Source organism: Scyliorhinus torazame, chromosome 3 (genome assembly GCF_047496885.1).
Source record: "Scyliorhinus torazame isolate Kashiwa2021f chromosome 3, sScyTor2.1, whole genome shotgun sequence".
Taxonomy (NCBI): Eukaryota; Metazoa; Chordata; class Chondrichthyes; order Carcharhiniformes; family Scyliorhinidae; genus Scyliorhinus; species Scyliorhinus torazame.
In genome coordinates, this window is record NC_092709.1 from 342,202,391 (window position 1) to 342,216,773 (window position 14,383).

The 14,383-nt window shown below is 47.3% G+C and overlaps 1 protein-coding gene across 4 annotated transcripts in view; it reads right to left on the reverse strand.

Annotated features, from left to right (window-relative positions):
- The window catches only part of sema4f (sema domain, immunoglobulin domain (Ig), transmembrane domain (TM) and short cytoplasmic domain, (semaphorin) 4F), a 352,651-nt gene that overhangs the window by 220,321 nt on the left and 117,947 nt on the right, over window positions 1-14,383 (reverse strand). For 2 of the 4 annotated variants that reach the window (XM_072497724.1, XM_072497723.1), the window contains exon 2: window positions 937-1,097. In XM_072497724.1, coding sequence (XP_072353825.1) covers window positions 937-1,097 — 161 coding nt within the window. Of the gene's footprint in view, window positions 1-398; window positions 482-936; window positions 1,098-14,383 lie in introns of those variants that run through there. The other 2 variants (XM_072497726.1, XM_072497725.1) reach the window with 1 other exon arrangement.

The following is a 14,383-nucleotide window of genomic DNA, read 5'->3' on the forward strand; positions in this document are numbered from 1 at the left end:
AATGTCCGATTTGGTCTCCTCTGTGCTCCCTCAGTGCTCTTGAGAGGAACGCCATCCAGCCACCTCCTGGTGAGGGAGGGCTTTGTGCGTGGCTGGTTGGGCCCTCTTGCTCCGGGCGAAGTTTTGGTTTCACCACCTCGTGTGCCGGTCAGTTCGTCCATTCGTTCCCACTCCTGGTCTCTGTTTGGCCCCTGAATTGACTTTTGCCCGGCATCCTTTCTTTTTCCTCCTGTTGTTCTGCTAAAGTAGAGGGGATGAATTGTTCAAATTCTAGACGTTTTTCAGGTGAAAAGTGGCTATTTTGCAGGTTCGCGGGATGAGAGCCAACAACTCATTGTCATGACTGCTTAGGAATTCTGAATCACACACAGTCGACAGATTTGTATTCAAAAAATTACCTTAAATGGATCCATCGTCACAGAAGTCAAGTTAAGGATGAAGATCGCATTAGTTGCTCCCACATAGAGACGATTACTTTGCTGATCCAGTGGCTATTTTACAGGTTCGTGGGATGAGAGCCACCGGATGAGTGACTTCTCAGCACATCGTCGTCACCGGAAAACCTATTAGACTCAGTTATAATGCCAGATTGTAGGCAAGACGAGCTAGGCAGCAGGAAGGAGATTTGAAACGTCTTTCCTAATCCTTGACCTTTTTTTACACATAAATACATAATCAAATCACAGTATCACTCAGTCCGGATTAAATTTTGGCAGATCCTAACTAATGCAGCTCCACAAACTCAGATTTTTATTCCCAACATTTCAGTTCCCCTATCCTAATAAATCCTAAAGACCTAACTACACACCAGAGATTACATTCAGCAGAAGTCTTGAACAAATCCCATTCTTGCATGACTGCAGCCAACAACTCATTGTCATGACTGCTTAGGAATTCTGAATCACACAGTCGACAGATTTGTATTCAAAAAATTACCTTAAATGGATCCATCGTCACAGAAGTCAAGTTAAGGATGAAGATCGCATTAGTTGCTCCCACATAGAGACGATTACTTTGCTGATCCACCAGAAAGGTGTTAAAGGAGCTGGCATAACTATGCTGGGTGAAACTTCTCACTGATGTCATGTTCTGAAGTTCTGAAAATGGAAAAAAATAGAGAAATACATTTTAAAAAATTGGAAGAAAAATGACAACAAAAATCTTATCAGAGACAAGACTATTAAACAACAAAATCTTGTGGTAGTCACCACTAGCTGTATTAGATGTAGTACGGTAAGACTCCTGCTCTTCGCACTGGCGATTGAACCCCTGGCTATGGCACTGAGGGAGTCAAGGAACTGGAGGGGGTTGGTGCGGGGTGGGGAGGAGCATAGGGTATCGCTTTATGCGGTCGACCTGCTGCTGTATGTGGCGGACCCGGTGGGAGGAATGCCAGAGGTAATGAGGATCCTTAGTGAATTCGGGGACTTTTCGGGGTACAAGCTCAATATGGGGAAGAGCGAACTGTTCGTAGTTCAGCTAGGGGACCAGGAGAGGGGGATTGGCGAACTCCCACTAAAAAGGGCGGAGAGGAGCTTCAGATATTTGGGGGTCCAGGTGGCCAGGAGCTGGGGGGCCCTGCATAGGCTTAACTTTACAAGGCTGGTGGAGCAAATGGAAGAGGAGTTCAAGAGGTGGGACGCATTGCCGCTGTCCTTGGCGGGTAGGGTGCAGTCAGTCAAAATGACGGTGCTCCCAAGGTTTTTGTTCCTGTTCCAGTGCTTCCCCGTGTTTATCCCGAAGGCTTTTTTTCAGGCAGGTTAACAGGTGTATAAACAGAGGTTTGTGTGGGTGCGAGGGACTCCGAGGGTGAGAAGGGTGTTCCTGGAGCGGAGTAGAGATAGGGGAGGGGCTGGCGTTGCCCAACCTCTGTGGGTACTACTGGGCCACCAATGCGACGATGGTGCGCAAGTGGGTGATGGAGGGGGAGGGGGCTGCATGGAAGAGGCTGGAGACGGCGCCCTGTGTGGGTATGAATCTGGGGGCGCTGGCAACGGCGCCGCTGCCGCTCCCTCCAAGGAGGTATACCATGAGCCCGGTGGTGGTGATGGCCCTCAAAATTTGGGAACAGTGGAGGCGGCATAGTTGGGGCCTCGGCCTGGACCCCATTACGGGGGAACCACCGGTTCGCCCCAGGAAGAACAGGTGGAGGGCTTTCGGGGTGGCACAGGGCAGGGATACGAAAGTTGGGGGACCTGTTTGTGGACGGGAAGTTTGCGAGCTTGGGTGAGCTGGAGGAGAGGTACGGGCTCCCCCGGGAACACCTTCAGGTAAGGGCGTTTGCCAGACGGCAGGTGGTGGAATTCCCGTGGCTACTGCCACACACAGTACAGGATGCTCTCGGGGGGGGGGACGTGGGCAGATGCCCTAGGGAGGGTGAATTCTTCCTCTGTGCGTGAGGCTCAGCCTCATACAGTTTAAGGTGCTGCACAGGGCACACATGACCGGGACAAGGATGAGCCGGTTCTTTGGGGGTGAGGACAGGTGTGTTAGGTGCTCAGGGAGCCCAGCAAATTACACCCATAAGTTCTGGGCATGCCCAGCGCTGGAGGAATTTTGGAAGGGCGTAGCGAGGACGGTGTCGAGGGTGGTAGGATCCAGGGTCAAACCGGGCTGGGGGCTCGCAATATTTGGGGTACCAGAGGAGCCGGGAGTGTAAGAGGCCGGAATTCTGGCCTTTGCGTCCCTGGTAGCCCGGCGAAGGATTCTCCTTCAGTGGAAAGATGCGAGGCCCCCAAGCGTGGAATCCTGGATCAGCAATATGGCAGGGTTCATTAAATTGGAGAGGGTGAAATTAGCCTTGAGAGGGTTGGTACAAGGGTTCTTTAGGCGGAGGCAATCGTTCTTAGACTTTCTGGTAGAACGACAGACATTGGTCAATGGCAGCAGCAGCTCGGGGGGGGGTTTACTTTACTTTTGTTTATGTTATTTACACTGGAGGGTCTGAGGGGGTATATACACCTGTTGTGTTAAGTCGGGGTGTTTTTTATTTAATTATTAAAGGGCGGAGCGGGGGGGAAAGAGGTTTGGGGGGGGGGGGGGGGGGTTGCTTTTTTAGGTTGTGTTTTGTACTTAACCCTGTTGGGTTATTTTTTCTTGCTCATTTTGTTATTGATATTTCATGAAAACGTTTAACAAAAATTATTTTTAGAAAATCTCCCTGGCCTCCGGATCCCATTCCATCGAAATCCAGGGGTATTGCATTGTTACCCTCACCGTCCAGAGTGTAGAGTTGAGCAACTTCCGGCTCTACGTCCTCCCCCACATCTGCGCTGCCCTGTTACTCGGCCTGGACTTCCAGTGCCACCTCCAAAGCTTAACTTTAAAATTCGGCGGATCCCCCCTCCCCCTCACAGTATGCGGCCTCACGACCCTCAAGGTCAATCCACCTTCCTGGTTTGCAAACCTCACCCTGAGATGCAAATCCGTCACCACCAGGAGCAGACAGTACAGTGCAGTGAGATGGACCGAATGGTTGACCGGTACGGACTGCGGGCCACCTTCCCATTCCTAGACAACATCACCATCTGCAGCCACGATCAGCAGGACCACGACGCTAACCTTCTCAAATTTCTCCACACCGCCAAACTCCTTCATCTCACGTACAATAAGATGAAGTGCGTGTTCCGCACCAACCGCTTAGCCATCCTTGGCTATGTGGAAAATGGAGTTCTAGGGCCCGACCCCGACCGCCCCCTCATGGAACTCCCCCTCCCCCACTGCCCCAAGACCCTGAAACGATGCCTGGGGTTCTTCTCCTATTATGCCCAATGGGTCCTTAACAAGGCCCGCCCACTCATTCGGTCCACAGTCTTTCCCCTGACGGCTGAGGCCCGCAAGGCCTTCAACCGCATCAAGGCAGACATCGCCAAGGCCACGATGCACGCGATCGACGAGTCCCTCCCCTTTCAGGTAGAGCGATGCATCGGACGTAGCTCTGGCCACCCTCAACCAGGCAGGTAGGCCTGTGGCATTCTTTTCCCGCACCCTCCATGCCTCCAAAATTCGGCACTCCTCTGTCGAAAAGGAGGCCCAGGCCACTGTGGAAGCTGTGCAGCATTGGAGGCATTACCTGGCCGGCAGGAGATTCACTCTCTTCACTGACCAACGGTCGGTTGCCTTCATGTTCAATAATACACAGCGGGGCAAGATCAAAAACGATAAGATCTTGAGGTGGAGGATCGAGCTCTCCACCTATAATTACGAGATTTTGTATCGCCCCGAGAAGCTCAACGAGCCCCCCAATGCCCTATCCCGAGGTACATGTGCCAGCGCACAAGTGGACCGACTCCGGGCTCTACACGATGGCCTCTTGTCACCCTGGGGTCACCCAGTTCTTCCACTTCATCAAGGCCCGCAAACAGCCCTACTCCATTGAGGAGGTCAGGACTGTCACCAGAGACTGCCAGGTCTGCGTGGAGTACAAACCGCACTTCTACCGGCCAGATCGAGCGCCCCTAGTGAAGGCCTCCCGCCCCTTTCAGCGCCTCAGCATGTACTTCAAAGGGCCCCTCCCCTCCACCGACCAAAACACGTACTTTCTGAAAGTGGTCGACGAGTACTCCTGGTTTCCCTTCGCCATCCATGCCCCGATATGACTTCCGCACGGTCATTAAAGTACTCCACAGCTTCTTCGCCCTGTTCGGTTTCCCTGCTTACGTCCATAGCGATCGGGGATCCTCCTTTATGAGCGATGAGTGCATCAGTTCCTGCTCAGCAAGGGCATTGCCTCGAGCAGGACGACCAGCTACAATCCCCGGGGAAAACGGGCAGGTGGAGAGGGAGAACGGGACGGTCTGGAAGGCAGTCTGCTGGCCCTACCGTCTAAAAATCTCCTGGTCTCTCGCTGGCAGGATGTCCTCCCCGACACGGTCCACTCCATCCGATCGCTCCTCTGCACTGCAACTAACGAAACCTCCCCATGCCTTCCCCAGGAATCCACCTCCGGGGTCTCGCTCCCAACATGGCTGGCAGTTCCTGGACCCGTCCTCCTTTGCAAACACGTGCGGACCCATAAGTCGGACCAGTTGGTCGAAAGAGTCCAACTACTGCACGCGAACCCGCAGTATGCCTACGTGGCGCACCCCGCCGGGTACTAGGACATAGTCTCCCTCTGGGACCTGCCACCCGCTGGATCCCCACCCACGGCCCACCATCCGATCCCCCCACATCTCCGGTTGCCACTGCGCCACGCACACTCCCCCCAGCACACCTCACCGCAGCCCCCGCCCCAGGAGGATCCGTCCTCCCACTGGTTCCACTCAGGGGCGATGAAGACGAGGACAACACACTCCCGGAGTCACCGGTGACCAAGTCGGCACCCGCATCACCACCAGGACTGAGGCGATCACAGCGGAGGATCAAGGCCCCCGACAGACTGAACTTGCAAATTTTTCCACCATACCCCACCGGACTCTTTTTTTTTTTTTTTAAAACAGGGGGTGAATGTGGTAGTCACCATTATTAGATGTATATTAGATGTATATTAGATGTATATTAGATGTAGTACGGCAAGACTCCTGTACTAGAGGTACATGGGTATATCCCTGCCTGCTGGCTCCGCCCAATAGACGGCGTATAAATGTGTGTGCTCGCCGGTGCTGCTCCCATTCTGGAAGCAGCTACAGGAGGCCACATATCTTTGCTCAATGAAGCCTCGATTATTCACTACTCTCGTCTTTGTAGTAATTGATAGTGCATCATCTTTAAAAATTGAAATTCGGGGCAGTACGGTGGCACAGTGGTTAGAACCTCTACTTAGCTATAAGAACATAAGAACTAGGAGCAGGAGTAGGCCATCTGGCCCCTCGAGCTTCCTCCGCCATTCAATGAGATCATGGCTGATCTTTTGTGGACTCAGCTCCACTTTCCGGCCCGAACACCATAACCCTTAATCCCTTTATTCTTCAAAAAACTATCTATCTTTATCTTAAAAACATTTAATGAAGGAGCCTCTACTGCTTCACTGGGCAGGGAATTCCATAGATTCACAATCCTTTGGGTGAAGAAGTTCCTCCTAAACTCAGTCCTCAATCTACTTCCCCTTATTTTGAGGCTATGCCCCCTAGTTCTGTTTCACCAGCCAGTGGAAACAACCTTGCCGCATCTATCCTATCTATTGCCTTCATAATTTTATGTTTCTATAAGATCCCCCCCTCATCCTTCTAAATTGCAATGAGTACAGTCCCAGTCTACTCAACCTCTCCTCGTAATCCAACCCCTTCAGCTCTGGGATTAACCTAGTGAATCTCCTCTGCACTCCCTCCAGTGCCAGTACGTCCTTTCTCAGGTAAGGAGACCAAAACTGAACACAATACTCCAGGTGTGGCCTCACTAACACCTTACACAATTGCAGCATAACCATCCTAGTCTTAAACTCCATCCCTCTAGCAATGAAAGACAAAATTCCATTTTTCTTCTGAATCACCTGTTGCACGTGTAAACCAACTTTTTGCGACTCAAGCACGAGCACACCCAGGTCTCTCTGCACAGCAGCATGTTTTAATATTTTATCATTTAAATAATAATCCCTTTTGCTGTTATTCCTACCAAAATGGATAATCTCACATTTGTCAACATTGTATTCCATCTGACAGATCCTATCCCATTCACTTAGTTAGGCACGCCTTGCCCTTTATGAACCCATGCTGCGTCTGCCCAATGGGAGAATTTCCATCCAGATGCCTCGCTATTTCTTCCTTAATGATAGATTCCAGCATCTTCCCTACTATATCTTCCCCGCTTTCTGCCTACCTCCTTTTTTAAACAGTGGTGTTACGTTTGCTCATTTCTAATCCGCCGGGACCACCACAGATTCAAGTGAATTTTGGTAAATTATCACTAGTGCATTTGCAATTTTCCTAGCCATCTCTTTTAGCACTCTGGGATGCATTCCATCAGGGCCAGGAGCTACCTTTAGCCCCATTAGCTTGCCCATCACTACCTCCTCAGTGATAATCATCTAAAGGTCCTCACCTGTCATGGTCTCATTTCCATCAATCTCTGGCATGTTATTTGTGTCTTCCACTGTGACGACTCAAAAAACCTGTTCAGTTCCTCAGCCATTTCCTCATCTCCCATTATTAAATCACCCTTCTCACCCTCTAAAAGGACCAATATTTACCTTAGCCACTCTTTGTCTTATATATTTGTGGAAACATTTACTATCTGTTTTTATATTCTGAGCAAGTTAACTCTCATAATCTATCTTACTCTTCTTTATTGCCTTTTTAGTAGCTTTCTGTTGCCCCCTAGAGATTTCCCAGTCCTTTAGTCTCCCACCAATCTTTGCCATTTTGTATGCTTTTTCCTTCAATTTGATATTCTCCCTTATTTCCTTAGATATCCATGGTCGATTTTCCCTCTTTCTCCCCTCCTTCCTTTTTGTTGGTATAAAGCTTTGCTGAGCACTGTGAAAAATCGCTTGGAAGGTTCTCCACTGTTCCTCAACTGTTTCACCATAAAGTCTTTGCTCCCAGTCTACCTTAGCTAGCTCTTCTCTCATCTCATTTTAATCTCCTTTGTTGAAGTACAAAACACTAGTGTTTGATTTTACCTTCTCACCCTCCATCTGTAATTCCACTATATTGGGATCACTCCTTCCGAGAAGGTCCCTAACTATGAGATCATTAATCAATCCTGTCTCATTACACAGGACCAGATCTAGGACCGCTTGTTCCCTCGTAGGTTCCATTACATACTGTTCTAGGAAACTATCGCGGATACATTCTATAAACTCCTCCTCAAGGTTGCCTTGACCGACCTGGTTAAACCAATCAACATGTAGATTAAAATCCCCCATGATAACTGCTGTACCATTTGTACATGCATCAGTTATTTCTTTGTTTATTGCCTGCCCCACCATAATGTTACTATTTGGTGGCCTACAGACTACTCCTATCAGTGACTGTTTCATCTTACTATTCCTGATTTCCACCCAAATGGATTCAACCTCATCCTCCATAGCACCGATATAGCCCTTACTATTGCCCATATGTCATCCTTAAATAACAGAGCGACACCACCTCTCTTACCATCCACTCTGTCCTTCCGAATAGTTTGAGACCCTTGGATATTTAATGCTTAGTCGTGATGATCCTTTAACCATGTTTCAGTAATGACCACTAAATCATAGTCATTCACGATGATTTGCGCCATCAACTATGCGCCACTGTGATGAAAGGTTGAATAAACTCGGTTTGTTCTCACTGGAACGACGGAGGTTGAGGGGCGACCTGATAGAGGTCTAAAAAATTATGAGGGGCATAGACAGAGTGGATAGTCAGAGGCTTTTCCCCAGGGTAGAGGGGTCAATTACTAGGGGGCATAGGTTTAAGGTGCGAGGGGCAAGTGTTATGGGTCAGGGTTTAGAGAACCCCAAAGTAATCTTTAAACTTTCCTTTTAACATCCAGAAGACAAAAAAACCTTTTTACAGAAGTACATTCAATTCACCCAAATGATCTAGTCATTAGATTGCAGGGAGATCAAAATTACAGCTTCTTTGGCTGGTTGCAGCTCCAACACTAAAACGAAACAAAAAACAGACACACCCAAGCTTTTCCTCAAAACAAAACCAAAAAGCAGAGCCAGAGCCCAGCTCCACCCACACTGACATCACTGCAGCCACTTGAGCAGACAAACATTTCTTAAAGTGATATTCCCTACAGCTATTTTTATCAACACCCATTTCTCAAAGGTACTCCCACGTGACACCTCACCCCAAGAAAAAAAAAAACCATCAACTTCAAGATGGTTTCATTTTTCACTTTCCTTTGAGAAATATGGACAAGAATAGACGTCTTTTTTTAACTAAACAAAATACGCAAACATTTAATAACAATATAGTCCATTTTTATTCTTCTTCCTCCAATTGGAATCCTTCTCGATTGACAGTCTCTTTGACCAAGAAGGTCTTTGCACGATCCGTCCATTTCTCTCCGCCTCGGCATTTCTCTTTAAAGTCAGATACTTTAGTTCAATCTGATCACAGGGGCCCTTGTAAATCTCCAACACAGGAGCATTGGTTATCACAGCTGTCAGGCAGTCAAAAGCCTGTTGAAAGTCCACTGAAATTTGATGTTTCTTCAGCAAGTCCGTCAGTGAAGCAACCACACTAAAATTTGACACAAATTTCCAGTAGAATCCACTCATGCCAAGAAATCACATTATTTCCCTTGTCAAGGGGATTGGAAACTCCTCAATAATAACTTTTGTTTTCACATCCCGTGTGACCATTCAACCCTGTACGATTGTATGGCCAAGGAAAGTGACTTGGGCTTTTCCAAATTCACTTTTGGCTAGGTTTACCACCAAACCAGTCTCCTGAAGTCGATCGGATAACTTCATCAGATGCTTCAAATGTTCTGTCCATATCGGGCTAAAAATAACCAGATCGCCGATGTATACAGCACAATTGGGTAATCCTGAAACAACTTTGTTAGTTAACTCTTGAAATGTGGCTAGGGCTTTTTTCATGCCAAATGGCATAACTCTGAATTGGTATATACCATCTGGAGTCACAAAAGCTGAAATCTCCTTCGCTCTTTCGGATAAAGGTTCCTGCCAGTAACCTTTAAGTAAATAATGGAAATGAAAGCACATTGTCCCCACCTTCTCAATGCAATCCTCCAAGCGTGGGATAGGATAAGAATTCGCTTTTGTAACTGCATTAACCTTTCTATAGTCCATGCACAACCGTTGGGTACCATCCGGTTTTGGTACCATCACTATGGGTGATCTCCATTGGCTGCAACCCACTTTGATTATGCCTGTTTTAAGCATACTCGCAATTACTTTGTTAACCTGTGCCAATTTTAAAGGGTTAAGTCTATATGGACATTGTTTAATTGAAACAGCATTTCCCACATCTACATCATTTATAGCCATTTATAGTACTTCCCAACTTATCTCCACAAACTTGTCCAGGTGCTATCAATAAACTCTTTCAGGTCAGTTCGTTTTTCCTCTGGGAGGGAACTCAACAACTTATCCAACCTTTTAACAACCAAGGCAGGCCAGCAGCACTGTTCAATTCCCGTACCAGCCTCCCCGAACAGGGGCCGGAATGTGGCGACTAGGGGCTTTTCACAGTAACTTCATTTGAAGCCTACTTGTGACAATAAGCGATTTTCATTTTAATTTCATCGCTCGTTTTTCAATTTAATTTGAGCTATGTCAAATTCACAGTCATCTGGTTTTTGTTTGTCACTTTGAGTTAGAATCATTAAAACCTCCTCCTTTTGCTCTCCTTCCCTTTCAAAGTACCTTTTAAGCATATTCACAATCAAAGTATCTTTTAAGCATATTCACATTCGTAGTACCTTTTAAGCATATTCACATGACACATGCGGTGTTTTCTCCTTCCATACGGCGTTCTTAACATAATTCATCTCACTTAATTTCCTTTCAATCTGATACGGTCCACAAAACCTGGGGTTGGTTTAGCACACAGGGTCAATCAGCTGGCTTGTAATGCAGAACAAGACCAGCAGCGCGGGTTCAATTTCCGTACCGACCTCCCCGACCAGGCACCGGAATGCACCACCCCAACGTCGATCGGCCGACCCCAACCTCGCTTCCACCACCTCCCCCGCCCCCCGCACCCCAGGAAAGGCGAGGTGGGTTTTGTGTCCAAAACAGACCAGTGTGCATGCACAGTCATTAATTGAAGAACAACTTGCATATATATGGGTCCTTTCAGAATTTCACAACATTCTAAAGCACTTTACAGCTGATGAAGTTCTTTTCAGACATAGTCACTATTGTAATGGAGGAAACATGGTAATCAATTTTAATCCCCTGAACAGCAATATGAAAATGACCAGTTAAGTTGTTTCTCAATTATGTTGGATAAGCCAAGATTCCTGTTCCTAATGAGTTGTGCATTCAAGTATTCCTTTACAAGGTTTCATCTTCCTGGATCAGTGTACTGGAGATGTTGCAGGAAGTTTGGAAATATGTACTCTGGCACAGACTTTAACCAAATAAACCAAATCATGCCATTAGTAATACTGCCAAATCCACAGCAAAAGGAACCAAAACTTTATTTTAAAAATTAATTTAACCGCTAATCTCTCACAGCTGCCAAGTTGAGTGCTCCCTTTTAGATCTCTGTCCCCTTGTTATTTCACTTCATTTTCTGCATGTATTCCACCCGCTCAGTTAACTGTTTGACTTCTTTTCTCGCATTACTGACTTGCTAAATTGCATTCCTTGTTCGCTGCATTCATTGTTGACATTTATCCATAACACATGTTACAATTCACTTCAAATATATCGCTATGGAACAGATTTGTGCTTCTGAAAAAAAAAAGTGAGCACAGGGGTTTCCCCATACTGTGGGGATGTATGTGGCTCTCCCCAACTGTCTATTCCTTTATCAGTTTAAGCTATTCATCAACACGGCCCAAAAATCTAATTCTAGATGAAAAGCAATTACTGCAGATGCTGGAAATCTGAAAGAAAAACAGGAAGTGCTGGATGGACTCAGTAGGTCACACAGCCTCAGTGGAGAGAGACAGATAAAGAGTCATACAGATTAGAAATGCCAACTCCAGGAGCGGATTTACAATGCAACACACCATGCCCAGGAACAGGGCCTCCAAATGACAGGGGGCCATTAAATGATGAGCAAGTCTCTCTCAGCCAATCAGCGACCAAACTACTTTGAAATCCCTTCCAGAATGTCCATTCAATCACACTGTTGAGCCAATCATAGAGGCAGCAATTCTTTCCCAACACAATCACTGGTCAGAACTACATTACCCATGTGGGGCAGTGAGGAATCTGGGGGCAGACCAGCCCATGGTGCCTGATGGAAGCTGTGGTTCAGTTGGCATTCAGTATTTGGGAGTTGGAATCTGAGAAAGTGTGAGCCCAAGCGCTGTCATGTGGGCGGGGCTGGAATTCGAGGTGCGCACCTGTAAATCTCAGCCCAGGGGAGGGAGGAAAATAGGATGGTAGCCCTTTAAACCCCTCACCACCGTACCTCTTCACACCACATGTTAGGACATGCTATGTCTTGTCCTAGCAATCCCTCTATTCATATCAATAGTCATTATATCATATTTCATTTGGTTGAGAAAGTTATCATTGCAGACAACTTGCTGGACAACTTTCTCAATGAAGAGTGCAGGAGAACATGCCAGAAGCAACGCCAGGCATACCGAGAAATGAGGTGTCAACCTGGTGAAGCAACAACACAGGACTACTTGTGTGCCAAACCGCATAAGCAGCAAGTAATAGACAGAGCTAAACAATTTCACAACAAACGCATTAGATATAAGCTCTGCAGTCCTGCCACATCCAGCCGTGAATGGCAGTTGACTATTAAACAACTCACTGGAGGAGAAGGCCCTACAAATATTCTCATCCTCAATGATAGAGGAGCTCAGCATATATGTGCAAAAGACAAGGCTGAGGAACTTGCAACGACCTTCAGCCAGAAATGACGAGGGGATGATCCATCTCGGTCTCCTCCGGAGGTCCTCAGCATCATAGATGCCAGTCTTCAGCGAATACGATTAACTCCACGTGATATCAAGAAACCGCTGAAGGCACTGGACACTGCAAAGGCTATGGACCCTGGCAATATTCCGGCATTAGAACTGAAGACGTGTACTCCAGAACTTGCCGCACTCTAGTCAAGTAGTTCCAGTACAGCTACAACACGGGCATCTCCCTGGCAATGTGGAAAATTGCTCAGGTGTGTCCTGTATACAATAAACAGGACAAATCCAATCCAGCCACTTAATGCCCCATCAGTCTACCCACCATCAGCAAAGGATGGAAGGAGTCACCAACAGTGCTATCAAGTGGCACTTACTTAGCAATAATCTGCTCATGGACGCTCAGTTTGGGTGCCGCCAGGGTCACTCAGCTCATGACCTCATTGCAGCATTGGTTCATACATGGACAACAGAGCCGAACTCCAGAGATGAAGTGAGAGTGACTGATCTTGATATCAAGGCGTTTGATCAAATATGGCAACAATAGCAAAAATATGGCAAAAAATTGGAGTGAATGGGAAAACGGTGACAATTCTCCACTGAGACATATCTAGCACAAAGGAAGATGGTGGTTGGAGGTCAGTCACCTCAGTCCATGGACATCATTGCAGGAGTTCCTCAGGGTAGTGTCCTAGGCCCAACCATCTTCAGCTACTTCATCAATGACCTTCCTTCTAACACAAGGTCAAATGTGGCAATATTAAGGGCAGCACGGTGGCGCAGTGCAGTCTCATGGCGGCGAGGTCTCAGGTTCGAGCCCAGCCCTGGGTCACTGTGTGGAGTTCTCGTCATGTTTGCGTGGGTTTCACCCCCAGAAGATGGCGCCAGAGCAAGACGACTCTCTGCGAGCTCTCCCCAACAGGTCAACTTTTTACTTAACTTATACTCGTTCTAATCTTTTAAAATTTAATTCTAAGACTAACATTATTACTAACCTCTCTCTTTTCAATACCAGGGCCCCGCAAGGCTGCGTACTTAGCACCCTACTCTACTCCCTGTACACACACGGCTGCATGGCAAAATTTGGTTCCAACTCCATCTACAAGTTTGCTGACGATATGACCATAGTGGGCCGGATCTCGAATAACGATGAGTCAGAATACAGGAGGGAGATAGAGAACCTAGTGGAGTGGTGCAGGGACAACAATCTGTCCCTCAATGCCAGCAAAACTAAAGAGCTGGTCATTGACTTCAGGAAGCAAAGTACTGTACACACCCCTGTCAGCATCAACGGGGCAGAGGTGGAGATGGTTAGCAGTTTCAAATTACATCTCCAAAAATCTGTCCTGGTCCACCCACGTCGACACTACCACCAAGAAAGCACAACAGCGCCGATACTTCCTCAGGAAACTAAGGAAATTCAGCATGTCCACATTAACCCTTACCAACTTTTACAGGTGCACCATATTAAGCATCCTTTGGGCTGCATCACAGCCTGGTATAGCAACTGCTCGGCCCAGGACCGCTAGAAACTTCAGAGAGTCGTGAACACCGCCCAGTCCATCACACGAACCTGCCTCCCATCCACTGACACCATCTACACCTCCCGCTGCCTGTGGAAAGCGAGCAGCATAATCAAAGATCCCTCCCACCCGGCTTACTCACTCTTCCAACTTCTTCCATCGGGCAGGAGATACAGAAGTCTGAGAACACACACGAACAGACTCAAAAACAGCTTCTTCCCTGCTGTTACCAGACTCTTAAATGACCCTCTTATGGACTGATCTCATTAACAGTACACCACGTATGCTTCATCCGATGCCGGTGCTTATGTAGTTACATTGTATACCTTGTGTTACCCTATTCTGTATTTTATTTTATTCCCATTTCTTCCCATGTACTTATTGATCTGTTGAGCAGCTCGCAGAAAAACACT